Below are 25,018 nucleotides of genomic sequence, written 5' to 3'. Positions count from 1 at the left end.
ATATATTGTGAATCTAATGTCTGTTGAATTTTGGTTTTGTCTAGAAATGAAAGACTAAGCACATTTTTCATGTGTCACTTTGAAATTTCATGAACTTACATGTTAGACCATGTAAGCCAATATCAGTTATTCCAGTCTTATACCAATTAACATCTCCCCCAAATAACACACAAGGAAAACAAAAAACAGTGTTGCTTTCTTCACAACCACAAATCCATTGATTTTTTGTTTGCTGCTATGGATTCAGATGCGGGAGTGGCCTACCCAGTGTTTTTTATCTGAGAGTCTTGCCCCTAAATGGCATTTTTAATAACTCATTTACTTTGTTGATGTTTGCTATTTTCACAGTCAGCTGAATTTTCCCTTACCGAGAACACTATGCAGACAACTGTATACACTCAGTTACCTGACCTCGCAGTAACTACAATGTGTTTGTACCGAACTGTAATACACGAACATTATGAGTATAAACAGAAATACTACACCTTTGTTTGGAAAAGGGAAGCTCAATTGGTGGTGAATACGTTAGTGTGTTTTGTTCTGTAGCAATAGCCCTGCTGTTGTGAAATATAACCAATAATGAAATAATGGCTCTTAGTTTCAAAAGCTAAGGGCATAATTATATTAAAATTACATATAGCTATTTATAACAATATTTAAATGCATTATTTCTGTATTCAATTTAATTAAGCATTAATTAGCATTTATTAATACATTATCACTATCTTGCATAAAGATTGTATAACCAGATTACAAGAAATCTGTGCCCCAATGTAAGCTGACGTGATTGCTAGATGTCAGATCGTGCTTCTACAGGTCCTGCACTCTAGTGATCTCTGGCAGAAAGAACGTGAAGCTTTAAGCCAGACTAGCTGTGGCACTACCTCTGGCGTAAGAAGCATGTAGAAACCAATGGCTGAGACTTTCACACAGCCCTTATGAGGGCAGACGGTGCCAATCTGCAGTTGGCTCCAAGCTTCAAAATCCTACCGCAAAAGAGCGCATGGCGAAATGTGCCACTTAAAATCAGAAAATACATACTTCGAAACAATGTTTTATGTACAGTTTGTATAGATTTCTCTTTCTTTCTTCTTTATACAAGTTGAGCTATGGCACAGCGGCACTACCTCAGAAGCCACCCCTGCATGACACATTTGTTCTAAAAAATCTAGGCTTCTGGATACAAGTTTTGGTAAAGCTCACCACATTTTACAGTTAGTAGTATTTGATTCAGATGAACACTCAGATGTTGCAAAGCAAGTGCTTCTCTATGGATAATGCAATGGACCCACATAATATCAAGAACTTAGCCACAGATAACTGCTTATAGACCACTGTAATGCGTCAACATGGACTGCACACTAGCAGTACACACACCAACACAGTGATCCCATTTAATTTGATTTTATGTCATGAAATTGCCCATTATTTCAAACAAATCCTTGCCTGTCATCCCTGCATTTATTTCCTTAGAAAAAAAAGATGATCTTTCATCATTTAATTACTTTTTTCAACAACAGATCACCCATAGAAAATTATATGAGCACCTCTATTGCTGCGGCTTCATCAAGTTACAAAGCAGAACTGCCTCTTTTGATTTTTTCTATAATTTGTTCATGAAGATCATCTCCTTATTCAAGAATTTGATGACTAATTTTAATGTCAAATGAAGGGCTAGGAAAAAGGTGTTTTGCCATGGACTCTCCAAGCATAATGAACATCATGCAACAAGCACATAGTAGAATTAGTTCTTCTGCAATCATATGGGGTTTCTTACATTTTACTACTCTTTAAGCTGCATAATAGGTGCTTCATTCAAGATTTTCACTTGCTTAGAAAATGACGATTTTTGTTCTTTCATTTGACTCTTTCTCTAGAAAAAAATCTGTCTTGGTTTGACCATGTCATTCTAATGAACACTTTCTAAATGACACTCTAATTTGCTAGGTAACATACATTCAACAGAAAGTACTTGCAAACACAAAATGCACTATGAACTCCCTTTGTTGTTCACAACAGTGGATGTGAAATCAAATCTATGTAGATATTGTTGTATTTTCTGTATGCAACTTGTATTTCCTATCTTCATTATCATTTTCCTTCTTGTTGTCAGTAAGATCTTGCTTTTGGCTTCCACTTGAGAAGTTTCAAAACTTTTCCATAGCTTATTCCTTTTATAAACTTTATAAAAAAGTCACAATATAATACAAACAGGTTGAAAACACAAAAATTGCTGGTAGTGCCAAGTGTAAGATGCCTTTGTTGAGCTTCAAGGTTTGACTGCTTATGTTGGCTGGCTAACATCTTAAATGGATTTGCTCCAAAGCTACAAAGGTAGACACCAGAAATGAAATTTCCCACAACTGCCCTCTTTGTCATTAACTACAAAACAAATCCACATTGTCCATGTGGTCATTCACAGCATGCAAAATTGCCACAGTGCACAGGTTGATGACTGCTACACTAGCCCCTCTGTTTCTCTATTATTTTAGGCTGGATTGTTCGGGGTGAACCACAGATCATGTTTAAAGTCTTCCTATCTTACTAATATACTGTCTTTTGGTATATATGATAGACAAACTTCGAAATTACAAATGCCACTGAAACAGATTTTTTTCTTTAAAATACACTACTGGCTATTAAAATTGCTACACCATGAAGATGATGTGCTACAGAATTGAAATTTAACCGACAGGAAGAAGATGCTGTGATACGCAATTGATTAGCTTTTCAGAGCATTCACACAAGGTCAGTGCCGGTGGTGACACCTACAATGTGCTGACGTGAGGAAAGTTTCCAACCGATTTCTCATGCACAAACAGCAGCTGACCAGTGTTGGCTGGTGAAATGTTGTTGTGATGCCTCATGAATGGAGGAGAAATGTGTACCATAACATTTCCGACTTTGATAAAGGTCAGATTGAAGCCTATTGCGATTGTGGTTTATCGTATCGCGACATTGCTGCTCGTGTTGGTTGAGATCCAATTACTGTTAGCAGAATATGGAATCGGTGGGTTCAGGAGGGTAATACAGAACGCTGTGCTGGATCCCAATGGCCTCATATCACAAGCAGTTGAGATGACAGGCATCTTATCCGCATGGCTGTAATGGATCGTGCAGCCACATCTCAATCCCTGAGTCAACAAATGGGGATGTTTGCAAGACAACAACCATCTGCATGAACAGTTCAACGACATTTGCAGCAGTGTGGACTATCAGCTGAGAGATCATGGCTGTGGTTACCTTTGACTCTGCATCAGAGACAGGAGCGCCTGCGGTGGTGTACTTAACGATGAACCTGGGTGCACAAATGGCAAAATGTCATTTTTTTTGGAGGAATCCAGGTTCTCTTTACAGCATCATGAAGGCACATTGGAAGTGTGTATTCCTCATCTCCATACTGGCGTATCACCTGCCATGATGGTATGGGGTGCACACCTTGGTTACACACCTTGGTCACCTCTTGTTCACATTGACGGCACTTTGAACATTGGACACTATATTTCAGTTGTGTTACAACCCTTGGCTCTACCCTTCATTCGATCCCTGCGAAACCCTACATGTCAGCAGTATAATGCACGACTGCATGTTGCAGGTCCTGTACAGGCATTTCTGTATACAGAAAATGTTCGACTGTTGCCCTGGCCAGCACATTCTCCAGATCTCTCACCAATTGAAAACATCTGGTCAATGGTGGCTGAGCAACTGACTCATCACAATATGCCAATCACTACTCTTGAAGAACTGTGGTATCGTGTTGAAACTGCATGGGCAGCTATACCTGTACACGCCATCCTAGCTCTGTTTCACTCGATGGCCAGGCAAATCAAGGCCGTTATTATGGCCAGAGGTGGTTGTTCTGGGTACTGATTTCTCAGGATCTATGCACCCAAATTGTGTGAAAATGTTATCACATGTCAGTTCTAGTATAATACATTTGTCCAATGAATACCCATTTGTCATCTGCATCTCTTCTTGGTGTAGCAATTTTAATGGCCAGTAGTGTAGTTCTTGATATGTAAGGACTGAAAGGAAAATAAATGAACAAAATCACTAATGTAATAAAATAATAGTTACAGTGTCCTTTAAGCAATAGATTGCTGTTTAGTAAACATATTCTCTCTCTCTCTCTCTCTCTCTCTCTCTCTCTCTCTCTCTCTCTCTCTTTTATCAAAGTCTTAAAGAAAGATTCACAAGATTTCTGCCAAGTATTTTATATACATGATATATCAGGAAATCCCTCACGCCAGTGCAGGAAGTAGAAATGCTCACGTATCATGTTGTGAGTACATTGTGATGAAATTATGACACTACATTTGACATTTCATCTTTAACATCAGTGTAATCTGGCTACAGTTGACATCAGTAGATCATCTGCAGGTTCCTAAGATCTCTATTTGCCTGTCAATTATTTCCCTGATAAAATCTTGATCTAATATAACTTTAAACAAAATGCTCATCAAGAAAATTTTATATAACAAATCTCTCTATCTGTTAAGCAGTATTTCTGGCATTAATGTTTAGTATTCTTCAGCCGTGCTACAGTAAACAAGAATTCATGCAATTACAAGCAATTGTCTGTTATAATAGGGAGAGCATCACAAAGATGCAGAAGGAACTGAAATGACAGACTCTTGAAGACAGATGTAAACTATCACAAGAAAGTCGACATAAAATTTTTCTGCGTATGGTACTGTGTCATAATGTATAAAACTACTGCTGCCGGAAAAAACCAACATTTCGGCCACGGTTGCAGTGGTATTCTTCTGGGTCGACCATGAGACCATGGAGAAGGCCACTGCAACTGTGGCCAAAACGTTGGTTTTTCTCAAGGAGCAGTAGTTTTATACATTATGACACGTTACCATACCCAGAAAACTTTTATGTCGGCTGACTCTGGCCACAGAAGCCTATGCAATTACATCTCATGAAAGTCTATTAAAGTTTCAAGAACTGGCATTGAATGATTACTCTAGGAATATACTACAACCCCCTTTGTTTTGTTTGCATGGGAACTGTGAGGATAAGATTAGAGTAATTACTGTATCCACAGAGACATTGAAACAATCATTCCTCCTGTGCTCCGTATGTGAATGGAACAGGAAGAAACACCTATAACTGGGGTACAATGGGACGTACACTCTGTCCTGCACCTCACAGTGGTTTGCAGAGCATAGATGTAGATGTAGAATCGCCTGTATTTGTATACATTTCTATAAATGTCTTTCCATTTCAAAAAGTTGTTGTGAATATTGTTTACAGAACACATGGTTAACCAGTAACCTAAATATCCAGGATTTTAATAACTTCTACAGTGCTCTTTGTTCGACATTCCTCCTTGCTCCTTGCATGTTTTGATATCAGTTCTAGCATTCCTAACAGCTCACCTAGTTATGCCTTTTCCTTTTGTATGTAATAAATCTGGTTCCTGCAAGATTTGTCTTACAATTTTTAATTTTGCTATCTGATAAATCCCACAAGTTTCTTGTGGGATACAGACTTACAAGTACTCCAAAGTTTGTGAACTTTGAACGCCTTCTCCTGTGAAATACCTTTTATTTATTATACATAGTTACTGCTGATTTGTGATTAAATTAAAACAGCACTGCCTTTGATACATTTGAAAATTGCTAAAATCAGTATAGTTACTTCATTTTTTTTGTTCATCTGTTTGTTAGTTCATTGTGGCTGTATAGGCAATTGATGTTCTTTGTAGGGGTCTGATGACATAGTGCTTGAAGTAGCCAGCAAGGTTTATGCACAAGCAAGTTTTCCAATTAAAGAAGAGTTCAGAGCATCTGCTGCAAAATTTTTTGCTGAAGCTGAAGAAGTTGATTTTATCAATGAAACAGAGAAATCTAGAGTAAAAATCAATGAGTGGATAGAGAACAAGACAAACAAAAAGATAACAGAGTTGTTCCCTGGAGGTATGAGACTGTTTTTACTATTTTTTAAGTTTTTAATGCATGTATCTTTGCAAAATCTGAAAAATGTTTCACCAGTCCAATTTTAGTTGCCCCTGTCACTGTGGTAGTACTGTCATATACAAGATATTCCAATAAAGAATTTACAACTTTGATATTGTATATAAAAGTGTACTGATAGCCTAGAGAATTGGCTCCACTGCCATTCTTCACCAAAATATACTCCTGGATATTGAAATAAGAACACCGTGAATTCATTGTCCCAGGAAGGGGAAACTTTATTGACATATTCCTGGGGTCAGATACATCACATGATCACACTGACAGAACCACAGGCACATAGACACAGGCAACAGAGCATGCACAATGTCGGCACTAGTACAGTGTATATCCACCTTTCGCAGCAATGCAGGCTGCTATTCTCCCACGGAGACGATCGTAGAGATGCTGGATGTAGTCCTGTGGAACGGCTTGCCATGCCATTTCACCTGGCGCCTCAGTTGGACCAGCGTTCGTGCTGGACGTGCAGACCGCGTGAGACGACGCTTCATCCAGTCCCAAACATGCCCAATGGGGGACAGATCCAGAGATCTTGCTGGCCAGGGTAGTTGACTTACACCTTCTAGAGCACGTTGGGTGACACGGGATACATGCGGACGTGCATTGTCCTGTTGGAACAGCAAGTTCCCTTGCCGGTCTAGGAATTGTAAAACGATGGGTTCGATGACGGTTTGGATGTACCGTGCACTATTCAGTGTCCCCTCGACGATCACCAGAGGTGTACGGCCAGTCTAGGAGATCGCTCCCCACACCATGATGCCGGGTGTTGGCCCTGTGTGCCTCGGTCATATGCAGTCCTGATTGTGGCGCTCACCTGCACTGCGTCAAACACGCATACAACCATCATTGGCACCAAGGCAGAAGCGACTCTCATCGCTGAAGACGACACGTCTCCATTCGTCCCTCCATTCACGCCTGTCGCGACACCACTGGAGGCGGGCTGCACGATGTTGGGGCGTGAGCGGAAGACGGCCTAACGGTGTGCGGGACCGTAGCCCAGCTTCATGGAGACGGTTGCGAATGGTCCTCGCCGATACCCCAGGAGCAACAGTGTCCCTAATTTGCTGGGAAGTGGCGGTGCGGTCCCCTACGGCACTGCGTAGGATCCTACGGTCTTGGCGTACATCTGTGTGTCGCTGCGGTCCGGTCCCAGGTCGACGGGCACGTGCACCTTCCGCCGACCACTGGCGACAACATCGATGTACTGTGGAGACCTCACACCCCACGTGTTGAGCAATTAGGCGGTACGTCCACCCGGCCTCCCGCATGCCCACTATACGCCCTCGCTCAAAGTCCGTCAGCTGCACATACGGTTCACGTCCACGCTGTCGCGGCATGCTACCAGTGTTAAAGACTGCGATGGAGCTCCGTATGCCACGGCAAACTGGCTGACACTGACGGCGGCGGTGCACAAATGCTGCACAGCTAGCGCCATTCGACGGCCAACACCGTGGTTCCTGGTGTGTCCGCTGTGCCGTGCATGTGATCATTGCTTGTACAGCCCTCTCGCAGTGTCCGGAACAAGTATGGTGGGTCTGACACACCAGTGTCAATGTGTTCTTTTTTCCATTTCCAGGAGTGTATATGATTTTTTCCCCTCTCATTAAGTGATTCAGGACAGAATCATACCACTATAAATACTACGAGAAGATGTTCCTAAATGATAAGTTTCAGTGGTCTTGAATGTGACAACAATACAATGGCGTTTTTATGCTGTATATGAAGGACATTGCTCCAGCTTGGCTATCATTTCTGTGGGTCACTTGCACTTTGTTGAAACTACCTGTTCACGATGTATAATAAATCAACAGGGTGTATGTAATTGTCAAATAATGTCACAGAATAAGTGAGGCAATGTTCATTTTCAATCTTAGTGAACTGATTCAACACGCATCTCTTGAAATGGACTTTCTCATGTAAATGTCAGGCAACATACTGATACATCAGTAATGAGCTTCCAGGTGTTCTCCTGAGTTGTTCTCTCCCTTTTGTACAAAATATTTTGATGACCAACCCACTGTCTTCTTCATGTGCCATGTATTTACTGCCTGGAGGCCAACCTGTCTTCTGTTTATAGCTGAGTTTGATTCCTGATGCCCAGTGTTCCTTTTGATACTCTTTTGTTGTTCAGAGGTCTCACTAATATTCTGTGAAATGCAGATTCTCTTGGCATCTTCCAACTCTTATCTCCATGAATTGAGCCATCACCATCCTTTACAAAGAAATTTGGTGCTACAGATCTTGGTCCGTAGAGCTCGAACACATTCAGACAAGGAGAGCCTCACCAAACAATTACAGTACCTATAAATAATGTTCCAAAAGAATGGGTACACAGATCATCAAATTGAATGAGTGATGCAGGCAACATCCAGAATGCCTGAGAAAGAGGTTGAGACTGAGACTGACGAAGAGAAGCCAAACAGCACATACTTACCTTATGCTGGCCCAATGTCCAGAAAGATTGGTAGACCATGGAAACATGGTATCCAGTGTATTTCACACCCTCAATTAAGATTATAAGGATTTTTTAACATTACAAAGTTGATCTAGGCCTCTGATTGCTGGGTTTTGAACTGCTATCCATTCAAATGTGGCTTTTCTTACTTGGGAGAGACTACCAGAATAGTCGAGGAGAGATGCAAAGAACTCTATGACGTACGCTACTAAAACAACCAAGCAAATAAACCATTGCTGAGCAGTGACTTGAAGATAATCATGAAATGAAATACAATGTGACCAGTATTGTGGTGCAAATGCCTAGTTTCAGGGGCAGCAAAATTAAGGAGTCTTGTCAATAAAGATGCTAGAAAACCTAATAAACTAGGATGGTGGTTTCAATTTGAATGATATTTGGTGTCCTGTACTCCAACTATTAAACTCCCTTAGGGCATCACATCCACCAGAGTTGTAAAATGCTGAAAAATTTGTGTTTCACAGAATATCAGTATGAGCTCTGAATAGGGATGTGCAAATAGATTAAGAAGTGCCTGAATAATTGGATAAATTGATTGGAAAGAATAGTCAAGAAAATTTCGAAGGTAATTTATGAATCTGTGCACAACCATAGGGCAACATTAAATGATACCGGTATCAACAGACCTTGAGTATCATTACATGCAAGGTCAGTAAACATAATTTCCATTATATACTGCTGGTTGCAGTAGTATGTGGTACCAAATAATCACCACAACCATTCAAATGGTCAATTTGTCTATAAAGTTTTAAACACATGAAGCACAATATTTTTTGTATGAGTAAACCAAGTTCACTAGGAGCCTATCCAGTCTGGGCCATTACCTTCACATTAATTCTATTATGTTTAGTCTTGAGTGCCACATTGTTGATGTAGGGACACGCTTCCAGACAGTGCATTAATTATTCTTGTCTGCACTGAACCTCTTGATGTAGGATCTCAGCGACGAGTGAAATGATGAACAGATAGGAGTTGAACTTATAACCATGCAAATAAATATTCTTTTTCTAATAATTTTTAATGAACTGTTAAAATACATATTTTTAACAATGTTGGTATGATGAATCCAAGCATAAGCCCATACGCTACCACTTCCCAAAACAAAAAGGTTGAAGATACATGAATTAATAAATTGAAGAGCGTATTTCTTACTTTGTTTCATACAGATATTTACTGATGTATCAAAACGTTATCCTTGCCACAAAACAAATTGCGAATTTACTTTCGGCAGTGTCTTTTTTATAGCTCATTCAGGTTCCATATAGCTTATATACAGGGTGTCCCAGCTATCTTGTCCACCCAAATTATCTCTGGAGCAATAACAGCTATTGGAAAACGACTTTCACCGGTATCAATGTAGGGCTGGGGCCCATGAATGTACATATTTGGAAACATTCTAAAACGAAAGCATATGTGTTTTTTTTAACACAAACTTATGTTTTTTTAAATGGACCTCCTATATTTTTTCTTCAGCAATCCATAGCATGACAAAGCACATACACAATGGCATTGATTGCATTGCAATATTCCCATTACATCCCGAGATATTGAGACATGAAGTTGACGCTTGAAACACCCGACATGCACTGCTAGCGCATGTCCTGATGCTCAGGCATGAACCCCATGCTGCCCCTAATCGCGATGTGATTGACATGCCTAATCACACTTCCATACTTATCAAGAGGTCCGAAAGGAATAATACGGTCTGCTGCCATCCTGCATTAACGTCGTACATTCCAGCAGGTATTTGTCCCATAGGCTAGTGGTGATGTGGTTCTGTAACATATCTGTGTACCGCAATGTTAGTCACAAAGTTAACTTTGCTTATCATTAATCCGTTACTAAAAAGGTAATACCGTTCAACATTAAAACTTTACTGTAGATCTAGCGCAAGTGACACTTAATCATTCACTCGTAATAGTAAAATTCATGTTGATGGTTTTAGTGAAATGAGCAAGTGGACTAAAAGTTTTACCGTTGTTTAGGTAAAAATGTTTTGATTTGGAAAGTTCAGGTAGGACATAGAAGATGAATGTAAACATGTTTAACCAATTAGTTTTATTACCACATAATTATCAATGTTATGTTTATCTAATGCGTTAAATGACAAATTGTTGAAAACAAATGTTTCTTAACATCACTTGGTAAAATGGCCCTTTGTAGAAACTTCCACTGTGATACCAGCACTACATACTAAACACAGCATTCACATCTCATTCTCAAAGTGATGCCCATTGGCTTGCATACATAGGGTCACTCTGCAGATGGAGGATGCCCTGCTTCATGCTACTGTTTCCTCGTTGATGGCTGTACTAGCATCAATAATGCGTTGCTTCATGTCCTCTGGTGTTGTTGGTTCATGTTGGTAAACAGCATCCTTCACTGCTTCACAAAGAAAATAATCCAGTGGTGTAAGATCCGGAGATCAGGCAGGCCACCTAACTGGGCCACCTCATCCAATCCACCTACCAGGGAACTTATGGTTCAAAAGTCATCTTGCTCATAAGGCATTATGTGCAGGGCATCCGTCATGCTAATACCACATGACCATTCTCCAGTTCAGAGGTACGGTGTCCAAGAAGACAGGAATATTGTGTCGTTTAAATCTGGAGTATTGTCTGCCACTTTGGATGCCATTTGTAAAGAAAGGTCCGATAATGGTATCTCCAATAATCCCACACCAAACATTAACTTTCCACGGACGTTGATGCTCTACCTGACGGAGCCATTTTGGATTGTCTACGAACCAATAATGCATATTCCTCATATTGACAATTCCTTTGTTGGAGAATGATGCCTCGTCAGTAAAGAGAACATCTGCAAAAAAAATTTGGATCAGTCAGAAGTTTTTGCTGTGCCCACTGACAAAATGTTACCCTGTTGCGGAAGTCTTTTCCATGAAGACCCTGGTGTAAATGAACATGGTAAGGATGGAATTTATGATGTTTAAGAATATGCTGTGCACTTGATTTTGACACACCAACTTCACGTTCAATTTGACGTGTGCTGATTTGAGGATTCACAGCTATGGTAGCGAGCACAGCAACTTCAGCATGTTCATCTGTGCATGTTCTAGGATGATGTCGAGGTCTTGGATTTAAGCTTCTCGTTTCACGTAGATGAGATGTGAGACAACCAAACATCCGGCGTGAAGGCGATGGCTTGTCAGGGAATCGTCTTCTGTACAGTCGTTCTGCCTGAACAGCATTTCGTCCAGGTACAGTACAGGTATGTAGAGTAGGGTAGAAAACAGACATGTTAACTTAATAATCATAATGTTCTCTAACAGTACTATCAACAAACAAGCAATTGCATAATGTATTTCCCGTCAACGTACATTCTCCTTAGATCAGCAGCATTTTTACCATATCTTCATGTGTGTACATTATACTGTACAGTATAAGTTCCACATCATCACGTTTATTCACAATGTGTACTACCTCCGTGCCGTCACTAGATTACTCTGATGCATGACTACACTGGCAAGCGGTGTACTGCATGCCAAAGCAACAACAAATGGGATGCTCGGAGGGTGGTGGAGTACAGGACTTTGCATGCGTCACAAATCATAAACAAGGGGAAGCGGTACCTGGCAGTAGTGGGAACTACGTTGGACACTTGACTAGGTAGAGCCAGGCCCTGCACGACAGGCACAATGGGTCGTATAATGCATTAGATAAACTTTATTTTGGGTGTGCAGGATAAATAAGACAACCTGACGGCTGTACAGCGATCGGTACTGGTTCATATTGTGTAAGTAGATACATAAAACGTGCAAGAGGGAAACCATTATGTACTTATGAGAGTCGATGGCAGCAGACCGTATTATTTGTTTTGTACCTCTTGATAAGTATGGAGGTGTGATTACACATGTCAATCACATCGCGATTACGGGCAGCATGGGGTTCGCGCCTGAGCCACAGGACATGCGCTAGCAGCAAATGTCGGGTGTTTCAAGCGTCAATTTTGTGTCTCAATATCTCGGGATGTAATGGGAATATTGCAATGCAATCAATGCGATTGTGTATGTGCTTTGTCATGCTATGGATTGCTGAAGAAAAAATATAGGAGATCCATTTAAAAAAAACATAAGTTTGTGTTAAAAAACACATATGCTTTCGTTTTAGAATGTTTCCAAATATGTACATTCATGGGCCCCAGCCCTACACTGATGCCGGTGAAAGTTGTTTTCCAATAGCTGTTATTATTCCAGAGATATTTTGGGTGGAAAAGATAGCTGGGACACTCTGTATATACAGGGTGGAGAAAAATTGTGTTACAGAAATGTAACCCTGGATAGGTGATGCCAGTAGGAACCAAAATTACTAGTGTTTTGTTGGTCAACGATGCGATATTTTTAAACTACAAAAACTTCACCCCAAATGGTCCAATTGATTGTGGGATTGCCCTGTTGCCATTCATCGGTTGATGGGCAATGCTATGGCTGTTGGTGCTGCCAATCACATCAGGGCAATGCCAGGAATCCTTGAAAGAGTTTGGCAAAACACTGTTTGACATTACCAAGATTGTGTCATGTCAGAGGGTCACCAGTTAGAGCACATACTTCAAGTAAAAAATAAAAAATTAAAAAAAGCTCTTTTCAGGGCCAACATCATTTGTAAAATACTTTGTGTATTTAAACTAACAGCTGATGATGGGTTTGTTCTCAGTACGTCTTATCATGAAACTACAATGGATGTGTCAGGACCCTGGCAGATTCGCCACCAGAGTGGAAGGCTGGCACGCTACCACTGAGCATTCAGGCCACCTTGGATACTTCAAGATCTCTGGCAGGCAAAGTATTCACAGTCATGCATTGTCCAGAGGATCAGGCAATAGGGTGATCCTGCAGCTAATCAGAGCTCGTGGTGTCAAGTTTCCATAGTTTAAAAACTGTGCTTTGTCGACCTACACAACATTAGTAATTTTGGTTCTTATTGGCATCAGCTATCCAGGATGTAAATTTTGTGACACAATTTTTCTCCACCTTGTATATAAGAAAAGGAAAGAAGGAAAAATAATATGAATCAATACAGCTCTGAAAAACAAAAGAGTGTCAAAGGGTGTTGTGTGCATTGAGAATTCAACTCAGCTGTACATAACAGCATGAGACCAACAAAAGCTCATAGTCTGGCTGGAATCTAGGCAGCAAGTACACGTAACAGCAAAGCTTGCAGTGCCTGAGAAAAACAGCTGGGTCAGTCATCAAAATATTCCACTTGAATGGAAACAATAACTTGGCAGATAACCCAGAAGCACACCTTTAATGAATCATGCCAAGAAAACCTGAGAGATCATACTGACACATTATCTTTATCTTAAACTATACAAATTTACAAAGGAGGAAGAACTAAAAACATGCTTAAAATGACACTTGAAAACATTTTTACTGACTTGTTACATTAGCTGGATGAAGATAATGATTTTATCAGAACGAAATCTTTAGTCTTGAGTCAACTGTTCACTGAAAATCTGTGGCAAACTTAACATGTCAGTAAACTTTTTAATTCCATGAACTGGCAAAAATTATCAGTAGCACCATATATACCTCTAACAAGATAGCACACCACTGCACTTCCTTAAGCAATTCTTCGATATCCCAGTGACTGATTTCTAGGCATATAGGTCAAGCTGACCTATTGTGTGGCCATGTTATTCACAGGACCTAATACCTCCCGATTTGTAGTTGTTATCAAAATAAGGTATCCTTAATATCAGTTTGCTTTTTGAGCCAGAACAAGACCCAGAGCTGCATCTGAAGAAATTTCATACTGGTCGGGACTTGGCAGGAGTCAAGTCCAAGTGCGATGCCTGCAAAATCACTCATACTGGTCACTTTGAACCTTTAAAAATTGTAAGTTAAATGCTTCATGTAATTTGCTAAATAATGACTCTAAAATCAGTTACAATAAAATTATATGCAATTGAAAGGTTGTAAAATCCTTATTAAAGCTTCCAGTGTTATTTTTATATAATAAAACCCAACAATATTTCATTGTAAGAGCTCTAGGTTTCATATAGTGTGTTATTGGAGGTTCATTACTTCGTCATTATTGTTTATAAACACTACTACTTATTAAATGTTTGCTTCCATAGCTACATTTTTACCTGTGTTGACTGCTGTAAGAGCATAATGACTCAAAATATTTGACTTACAGAGACCAAGGCTCAAGATCAATTTTGATATCCCAAACTTATTCATCCAAATAGGTTTACAATTGTTAATTATTTCTCAATGTCACAGTACAATTCTTGTTTTCTCTACATTTTCACTTCTCGCGCCCTTCCTCACTACACATTTTGTTTCCTATTATTTATTGTTTTTCAACATGCTTTCTTTTCTCTCTTGTTTGTTTAGAAGTGCAACTTTGTTGGATTTGTTTCACACAGTGTTATAACTTGTAACATGTTAGCCTACACTTTGTCTGCAAAATACCTCATAGCTGCAATTCTGATTTAATTAAATGCACACTGAGACTTTAATTTTTAATATAATTATTTACATAGAATTAGTTTATGCAAAAATTTTCAGTTGCTTCAGTTTCATGTGTGTTTGTCATGGCAAAACATAGTGGAGAACAATATTAAATGCCTTCCCTGAAAAATACATAGAACAGATAATTTGGAAACCCACTCATGAAGGACATATATTGGATCTAATAACAACAAATGGGCTTGACCTCTTTGAGGATGTCTACATTGAAACAGTTATCAGTGACAATGAAGCAGTTGTAGCAACAATGATAACAAAAATATAAATGTAACTAAAACATGTAGAAAGATTTATATGTTCAGTGAAGTGGACAAAGTGCCATGTGTCATAAAGGAACTTGAAACATTTAACTCTCAAAAGTATCATGTAAAAAGACTGTGTCTCAAATTTGGGAGAACAGATGACCATGCTGTGGATGGATGTGTAAATAGTGGAAAAATTTAAGATATTTCATATAAGTCTATAAAATAAGAACATTTTTTTCTACATTACAGCAGAAATTAAGGTTATGTAATGTATTGTGTATCTCTATATTTAATAAAGCGTGTGTCAGGTATGAAATATTAAACCTGTGGATATTTATAGCCTAATTATATAAAAATGTGTACATAATCATGATAGGATCAATTTTCTGTGTTACCTCTGTGCTGCACTGGTTGTTGTGTGTACATGTTATAGCTGTCAAAAACTTAATGGCCACATTTCTTGATCATATTGAACACTACTGTCTTGGGATGAAAACAGGGAACTCACGGTCAGAGCAAAGAGTCTTACATTACAGGTCTCTTGTTGTTTTGAAAAATACCTCCTGATCATAGGCAATAGTCCAGTCAGACAGCCAGCATATGCTAGTCAAGAGAGAACAGCAATAGGAAAGTAACCAATTTTACAAGTTCCTGGTAGGAATGAATTATATAGTTTCACTTGTATGCTTTGGTAGTGTAGTTTCTGAATTCCTGCTTGTTAATTTAATACTTCAATGGAAACTTCAGGTAGCAATATCAACAATGTAGTAAAAGACAGATTGCTATTTAATGTAAAGAAGTTGCAGACAGCCACAATTAAAAGAGACTTACATAAAACTTTTGACCACAATCTTCATTAGTGAAAGAGACACACACGCCATTCCACAAACAAGCAAGCACACCTTAAGCACACACAACTGCCAACTCCAGCATATCAGTCTGGAATGGAACTATCATGTGGGATAAAAGCAGCAACCTGGAGGGGGCGGGAAAGGGGAATTGATAGCAGCGTATGGGTGGGAAGAGAGACAAACACTGTCTGGTGTGCAGGAACTAGACTGCCAGCAGGCACAGTGTCAGAAGGTTGTGGGGCAGTAAGGTGGGGGGAAAAGGAGCAAAAAAAGGAGAGGAACAGGAAAAGACAGATGGATGCATTGACATAGGGCTGCACATAAACAGAGTGGAAGATGACAATGGGGAGAAGATAATAGGACAGATGGGGTGTGAACTGTTGGGTGGATGGTGTGGGGACAGTATGTTACTGTAGGCTGAGGTCAGAATAATTACAGAAGTGGAGAATGTGTTGTAAACTTAACTGTGCAGTTCAGAAAACTTGATGGTGGAGGGAAGGATCCATATGGCTTGGGTAGGGAAGCAGCCATTGAAATCAAGCATGTTGTGTTCAGCTGTATGTTTTGCCACAGAGTGGGCTACTTTGCTCTTGCTACAGTTTGGCAGTGACCATTCATCCTGGTGGGCAGCATGTTGGTAGTCATACCAATATAAAAAGCAGTACAATGTTTGCAGCAGAGGTGGTAAACGACATGGCTACTTTCACAGGCAGCCCTGCCCCTGATGGGGCAGGATAAACCTGTTACATGACTGGAATAGGAAGCTGGTTGTGTGTATTGGGCCAGTTTTTCACCTGGGTTTTCCACAGCAATATGATCCTTGTGGCATAGGGATGGACTAGGATGTTGTGGAGGTTGGGTGGGCCATGAACCATTACTTTAGGAGGGGTGGGAAGTGTCTTGGGTAGGATGTCCCTCATTTCAGGGCATGATGATAAGTAATTAAAGCCGTGGTGAAGGATGGGGCTCAGTTGATCGAGTCTGGGGTGGCCCTGGGTGATGAAGGGGACACTCCTTTGTAGCACGTTCTTGAGGATGGTGGTAGGATTGAGGGTATGAGGTAAAATGGTGTGAGAGATCTGTTTGTGGATTAGGTCTGGGGAATAGTGCCTGTCTGTAAAGGCTGGGTGAGACCCTCAGCATACTGAGAAAGAGCATTTTTGACACTGCAGATATGTGAGGGAATTGGGTGATAGTTGTAGGTAAACAACTAGTATTCTCTCATATGACAATTTATTAGCACTTCACGTCTACACCGATACAAGTCCATGAGGCTAACTAACTCGTTAGCGGAAAACATCCTCCAAAACTCTCCATCTCAAAGATAGCACACTTACACTCTTTACAAATATCGATATTTACGGCGCTGCACGCCACATAGCCCCCCCCGCGCAGTATGGAGTACGTCCCTGTGAATGGGGGGAAGGGGGCTGAGAAGTTAGGAAGGTAACATACAGTTCTTCAGCGTCAGGCGGAAGCGGTCGACTGGTAGGAGACCGGGGGTTGAAACCCGGTACGTCGACGGCAAAATCAGCAAGCGAAGCCGGCGGCCGAAGACGACGTCCTGTCCTGGAGTGGAGGTGTAGCACTTCGTCTGCAGGCAGGCGGAGAATCACCTTGCCAGAAGGCCTAACAAAGGCACGCAAATTGCCACACGCAGCACTTGTGCTTAATTTAAAGCGACGCACCACACGAGTTTCTGCACTTCCTCCCTCAATTTTGTCACACGAGAGTAACACACACGCCTTATCACCATCAACAACAACAGATAATTTATGTATGTCATCAGGATGTACATGTGTTGAGAATTCTTGGGTGGCACCTGTACGAGCCGGGGGGGGGGGGGGGGGGGGGGCGCAGGGAGGTGTGGGGAAGCCATGGCAGGGAGAAGCGTTTGCGGAGAGGGGTGTGGCAGGTGCACTGGACTGTGCAGGCGACAACCTCGGGTGATCAACTGACGGCCGAGGGAGTGTGGCCGAAGGCAACGAGGAGCCCACATGGATTGAACGGCGTGACCAAGAGCTGTCACACTTGAAGTAGGACTGGAAGAGATAGGGGCCGAATCAGGGGGGTCCACCTGAGGCTCAATGAAAGCTGGTTTCACTCGGTTGAGTGAGACCGTGGTTACAGAGTCTTTTATGAGGAGGTCCATGTTATTCCCGGAGCGTTTGACAACCTTGTAAGGACCTGTGTAGGGTGACTGAAGTGGGGCTTTTATTGAGTCATCTCTGAGAAACACATACCCACAAGAGTCTAGAGTGCGCGGTATGTACACGCGCGGAGGTGTATGACTAGCCGGAAGTGGCGGCTGAAGTTTGCTGCAGTGCAAGCGCACTCGCTCGAGAAGTGAAGGGAGTTCGGAGGGCCGAGGAAGTGGGGTGGGAGCGACTAATTCTCCAGGCAAAACCACCGGTTGGCCATACACAAACTCGGCTACGGAACCCTTGAGATCTTCCTTGAAAGTCGCACGAAGGCCAAGAAGCACCAAGGGCAGTGCTTCTGTCCATAATGAGTCATGACAACGCAAGGCAGACTTTAAGGTACGATGCCATCGCTCGACAAGCCCATTGCTTTGGGGGTGGTATGCAGAAGTATGAATTTTGACAATACCACACATTTTACATAAATCAGAGAAAACTGAAGACTCAAATTGCCGTCCCTGGTCAGTAGTGAGGTAAACAGGTGAGCCAAATCTAGAGATCCACGAATCTAAGAATGCTCGGCTTATTGTCTCAGAGGTAATGTTTGGAATAGGCACGGCCTCAGCCCACCGAGTCATCCTGTCAATGGCTGTAAACAAGTAACGGAAACCCTCGGAGGGGGGCGAAGGTCCTACGAGGTCCACATGAACATGATGAAACCGGCCTGGCGGTTGGGCAAAACAGCCAAGGGATGGGGAAGTGTGCCTGGAAACTTTGTTCTGTTGACACAACAAGCATGTCCGGGCCCAAGACTGACAGTTGCGACGCATGTCTCTCCAAACAAACCGTTCAGATACCAGACGGGTGGAAGCTTTGACACCGGGGTGTGCTAATGTGTGTAATTTGTCAAAGACCTGGCGCTGAAGGGGCTTAGGAATGAACGGCCGCAACGTACCAGTCGATTCATCACACCACACTAATTCAGGTATGCCGGGGAAAGTAGAGCGTACCGGTTTGAGAGAGGAGCTGTGGTCCGAAATCAACTGCATGGTATCAGGGTCCGCCGATTGCAACCGAGGTAGGTCTGTTAAGTCAATTAAGGTTGTGACAGCACCTACACGCGAGAGAAAATCAGCAACCACATTGTCCGCTCCTCGGATGTAGCGAATGTCATTTGTAAATTGCAAGATGTAGTCGATGTGACGAAAGCGTCGTGGGGGCGGATCAGACGAAGGATTTTTTATCGCAGGAACCAACGGCTTGTGATCAGTGAGCACATAGAAATCTCGTCCCTCAACATCAGTTCTGAAGTGTTTTATGGCCTCATACACTGCAAGTAATTCTCTGTCGAATGCTGAGTATTTCTTCTGTGCAGTGTTTAACTTTTTTGAGAAAAACTGCAGGGGTGTCGTAACATCATTGTATGTCTGACTCAGTACTGCGCCGACAGCACTGTCACTAGCGTCAGTAGTGATAAACATTGTCGCGTCCGCACGTGGGTGAGCAATAGTGACAGCGGAGGCCAACAGCTGTTTGAGTTCGTTAAATGCCTTGTCCATGTCTGGTGTCCATGGGACCTGGCGGGTGCCGGAAGTTTGTGAGCCTGCGAGTGCATCTGTGAGAGGTGCCTGCACCGCAGAAGCAGCTGGCAAATGTTTACGGTAATAATTAACTGTTCCGATGAACCTGCGTAAATCCCTATAGGTCTGGGGGCGTGGCATCTCAAGAACAGGCTTGATCTTGTCCTGCGGTGGTGTCAGACCGTCCGATGACACAACATAACTTAGGAATGTGACAGATGACTGGTGCAATTGAGTCTTTTTATTGTTCAGTTCTATACCAGCAGCTGCTAACATGTCTGTCACGACTTGAACATGCTGCTTACTCTGTTCCAAAGTATGAGCAAAAACCAATATGTCGTCCATGTATACGAAACAAAAGTCTAAATTGGATAAGGTTTGATTGATGAAACGCTGCCACGTTTGGGGGGCGTTTTTCAACCCAAACGGTATTGAAACAACCCGAAGGGAGTGGTTATGGCAGTCTTTTCAATATCCTCCGGAGCCATGGGGATCTGATGAAATGCATGCTTGCAGTCCAAAACAGAGAAGTACTCTGCACCTGCGAGCGCATGATTGAAGTCCGCAATGTGTGGGACCGGGTATTTATCAATGATGGTGCGGGCATTTAAACGCCTATAGTCTCCGACCATACGCCAAGTACCGTCTTTCTTTTGATCAAACAAGATAGGACTAGCCCAGCAACCGGAAGAAGGTTCAATTATTCCCTTTTGTAATAAATCATCTAATTTTTCTTTTGCAATTTTCATAAATTCCGGCTTGAGGCGGCGTGGGCGTTGCGATATGGGCGGCCCAGCGGTTAGACGTAACCGGTGAACTGTGCCATTAGTGACTACTGCAATACGTGGCGCGGCAAAACAGTCAGATGTCCGTGAAGCGGAGCAGGCGGTGGCAGGCAAGCAAAGCTGTGGCGCTGAGGCGTGCCAATCGCTCGAAGGCTGTGTAGCGAACGCACGCATGTTAACCTGGGCGAGGTTGGTACACTGGTTTTTGGTAGCGGGCCGTGCCGCTACGCGCGCTGTAGGCCCGAGTGGGTGTGGCCTAACAGCAGACGGCTGTATTTCATTGCCACGGGCTTGGGAGGTTAATTGTTCATTCGAAATGCATGGAACATGAGCACACAGGCATACACTGTCATTACAAGGGGGAATGCTGACACAGTTTGCAGAGTTCACAACATTGTCATTAATGTGTGCGGGCATGGGAACACCAGATTGGCACGGACTAACCTTGTCTGTAGCCGACGAGTCGTCCGCTTGTAGTGACGCGAGGTGTTGTTGTGTGGAGGTCAACTCGTGATGTATGTCGAGGGGATGCAACAGCATTTCCCTACGTTCCATCCGCAAGTTCGGAGACTCGGAGCGCTCCGCTAGCCACTCGTTTGTCCAAGATAGGTTTGGGCACTTCTTAGCCCAGCGCACATGTTTGATATTAGCCGAACTGTCACTCGGCGGAGCGAAAGGAATATGTTTGTTCAGTGGGGGGTAAAACACAGTATTTTTCACAAAATCTAGTGACAACTGATAGTGCCTGAGGAAATCAATTCCGAGAATAGGTTCTTCAACTGTTGACTCTAAAAACGTCCACTTCAGCTTGCACTCAGGCGAAAGTTTCACTGTATACAGTGTAGAACCCGAACACTGTAAGGTAGACAAGTTCACTGCACGAAGTACTGTTTTGTGCGGTTGCACTTTATTGGTCGCTAGGCGAGCCGGTAACAAAGAGACATCTGCGCCAGTGTCTACCAGAAACCGTACACCCGATTGTAAATCTCGGACATAGACTCGACCACACTTCCTGTTGTTGTCCAAAACGGAATGCAACGTTGGATGGTGCACGTTGTTTATGTCGCAGGAGGTGGCACCGCTGCCTACCTGCGGTTGGAGTTTGGGTAAGAGCACGGCGACTGGCATTTGCGTGCTTGCTCCCCGAATCTCGCGTGGAAGAAACAGTAAGATTGAGCGGGCCTGTGCTCCTGTGGGTAGTAACTAGGTGACGGAGTATGCGACCCAGAATCTTCCACCGAGGCCGGTGCGCTGTCGTTGGGCGGAGCTGGAGGTGCAGGTAGGGCGGCTAGTTTGACAAACTTGTTATTAGCAGCACCAGACAAGGGCGTGGTGTTGGACAGCTTCTTAGTGCGGTCACATCCAGAATGCAGTGCGTGGAGCTCACGCTGCCTGGCGGAGTAAGCTCTATCGGCGGCACGTAAACGTTCATTTACTGGCCTATCCTCATACGCAGAGATTGCAGTCTGGACAGGCAGAGGCAGCTTTTCTGTCCAGATTTCTGCGAGTGTGTCATCAGGCATAACTTGCTCGTCGACGAGAAGACGGATGCACCGCCACAGCTGGGACGGAGACCTGTCGCCGAGACGCTCTTCGTAAATTAGCTGTCGCACGTTTTCTCTCCTGGTTTTTGAGACGCGCTCCAGTATCGTCTGTTTCGCCATAGCATACTTCTCTGCTAGGGGCGGTGCTTTGACCAGATCGTAAATTAAATCGACGCGGTCGTGAAGGTGGTTCATGAGGCACACGAAGCGCGCGTCGTCGTCCAAAGCACAGACATTGAATGTTTGCTCAACCAGGTTGAACCAAAATTCCGGGTGAGCAGGTTTGAAGTCTGGTAGTTTCGGCAGATTCGGCACAGCAGTCACTGTGGAGGTGCACCTATTTCTTCGGATGGGAGTAGAGCACGAAGAGGATAGAGTGTCCGAATTATTGGCTTCCTGTAATGCGGGTATCGCAAAGTTCACTTGACGCCGGGGGGGCGGCTGAGAAGCGACGGACGCACGAACAGTGTGAGAATCGTAGTCACAATGTGCATTCTCATTGACTAGATAGCTCGGAGAGAAGCCGCTAGTACTTACGTACGCCGATGAATGTCCGTTATGCACTCTGTATTCATTTGGCCGTGAATGGTGGGGGTGGTTGTAAATGTCCGGGTAATTACTGTCCAGCACAGAATTGTTGACTTGATTATGAGCAACACAAGGATCCCACACATGTCCACAAGGATGCACACTCGATGTGATATTGTCTGTTTGGCGAGCATTGAGCACATGTTGACTAACCGGCGCGGAAGGATACACACGTGGCGGGAACTAGCTCGGGATTGAATTTACTGCTGGATTTTCCAAAGTGGCAAGATTCCGCTCGACACCACGAACTGTATTGAATTGTGCGTTTGACACAGGAGTAGGAATGTTCCGAACAACACTCTGTGGAGAACACGTGGAAAAGTCTAGGCTAACAAAGCCAGAGTCCGCGACCGTTGGCGGTTGGCAGAAACTGGCTGCACTCGATGAATTCCACTGCATGTTCGGGCTGAAAGATTCTGAAGGATCTCGCGGCATATCCACTACGACGGCAGGGATGCTGGAGAGATGTTGCTGAGATCCGGGCGGCGGTGAGTGCTGAATGGCCATTGTCTGAAGCTAAAACACCGGCCCTCGCGATCGCGAAAAGAAAACCGACGCGGTAGGCGCGTAAATAACACTTCGTGCCGTAACTTGAACGCGTATTACACAAAACGGGGTCACCAGTGAGGGAATTGGGTGATAGTTGTAGGTAAACAACTAGTATTCTCTCATATGACAATTTATTAGCACTTCACGTCTACACCGATACAAGTCCATGAGGCTAACTAACTCGTTAGCGGAAAACATCCTCCAAAACTCTCCATCTCAAAGATAGCACACTTACACTCTTTACAAATATCGATATTTACGGCGCTGCACACCACATATGTATCCCCAAGTGGCCATACTCTATGAGAGGGATTTTTTTGCGTGAAAGGGGTGCCTGCTGTCAAAATGCAGGTACAGTTGATAGTTGGTGGGTTTAATGTGGACAGAGGTGGGGATGAAGCCATCAGAGAGGAGGTCAACATCTAGGAAAGTCACACACTGGGTTGAGGAGGACCACATGAAGTGGATGGGAGAAAAGTTGTTCAAATTGTGAAGGAACGTAGATAGGGTGGGGTGTGTTGGCCCTGAGTCCAGACCATGAAGATATAATTAATGAACCTGCGCCAGACTAGAGGTCTGGTGTTTTGGGAGGCTAGTAAGGTCTCTTCTAGATGGTCCATAAAAAGGTTGGCATGTGGATACCCATGGCTGTGCCACAGATTTGCCTTGAGAACAGCCCCAGATCTATGATATTTCTGGACCATGACAAAAGCTGGATAGTGCCTCCGCTGCCCTGAGCATTTGAGACAGGACATCAGAAATTAATTTAAAAAAAAAAAAAAAAAACGATTTTTCAGAAATATGTTTATTCTGTAGCTCACATCATTCTAAAGAGTTTAATATATATAACACATATGTGCAAGGAAATATGAACCATGTTATTTGGTCTTTTGTATGCCAAACTGCAGTCCCCCCCCCCCTCCCCCCCCCCCCCCCAATCTTCACACAGCATTCTTCTATTGCATGTTACTGTATTTTGCTCTGTGGAATTTATATGTATATATTTTGTAATGGAAACTATCAATCCTATGTTGAGGACAGTTGATTAATATTGGGTGGGATTATTTGTGACGAGGAGAATAAGAACCCTCCAGAAAATTTGCACTCTCTATTGCCTATAACGCTTCCTCTTTTGTGTGACATAAAATTAAATAATGGATACATAAAACCTGTAAAGACAAGATACAAGCACGGCAGCAAAAAACTTCCTCAATCCTTAGGTCCCAGCACTCTTCTCTTTCAAATCTTGCTACAGCTCTACACAGTATGTCTTTCTTTCTGTGAAAGACTCTATTACCTCATCAAAGTTTGTCTAATGTTTTGCTACATGATAAATCAAAATATCATTATCTAATACTGAAAAGTTATTAACAAAAATAGCTCCCAAGACTGGCGTGGTTACTCAATCTCATTACATCTATTTTGTTTCTGTGTGCTAGATAAAATGAAATAACTCTTTGTAATATTGCAGTAATCGTAGCATATGCTGCAAAAATGAGACAGTTTAGGCACAAATAATCATTTTTACATACTTCATTTACATAAACAACATAAGAATATTATTCATGAAGTAACCATATCAAATGCATCTTAGGCCTACTAGGAGCAAAAAGTTTGATCTTATGAAACAGTTTCATATTTGATTCATATGTTCCAGTTTCTCGAGCTTGAGATCAAAAAGTAGTATTACGAAATGTGTATATAAATTTGTCATCATCATATTTTCTATATTATTTGTGTGATGTCCCTGTTTCTTCTCCTTCCTCATTCTAACAAACAATATTG

At 42.5% G+C, this 25,018-nt stretch overlaps 1 protein-coding gene across 1 annotated transcript in view; it reads left to right on the top strand.

The window, feature by feature from the left end:
* LOC126335404 (serpin B6-like) overlaps window positions 1-25,018 on the top strand; it is a 325,460-nt gene that overhangs the window by 120,647 nt on the left and 179,795 nt on the right. The window contains exon 4 of the mRNA XM_049998665.1: window positions 5,717-5,927. Coding sequence (XP_049854622.1) covers window positions 5,717-5,927 — 211 coding nt within the window. The remainder of the gene's footprint in view (window positions 1-5,716; window positions 5,928-25,018) is intronic.

The sequence above is a fragment of the Schistocerca gregaria genome, chromosome 2, assembly GCF_023897955.1.
Source record: "Schistocerca gregaria isolate iqSchGreg1 chromosome 2, iqSchGreg1.2, whole genome shotgun sequence".
Taxonomy (NCBI): domain Eukaryota; kingdom Metazoa; phylum Arthropoda; class Insecta; order Orthoptera; family Acrididae; genus Schistocerca; species Schistocerca gregaria.
The sequence above is the reverse complement of the archived record's forward strand: the minus strand, read 5'-3'. Positions and strand labels throughout refer to the sequence as shown.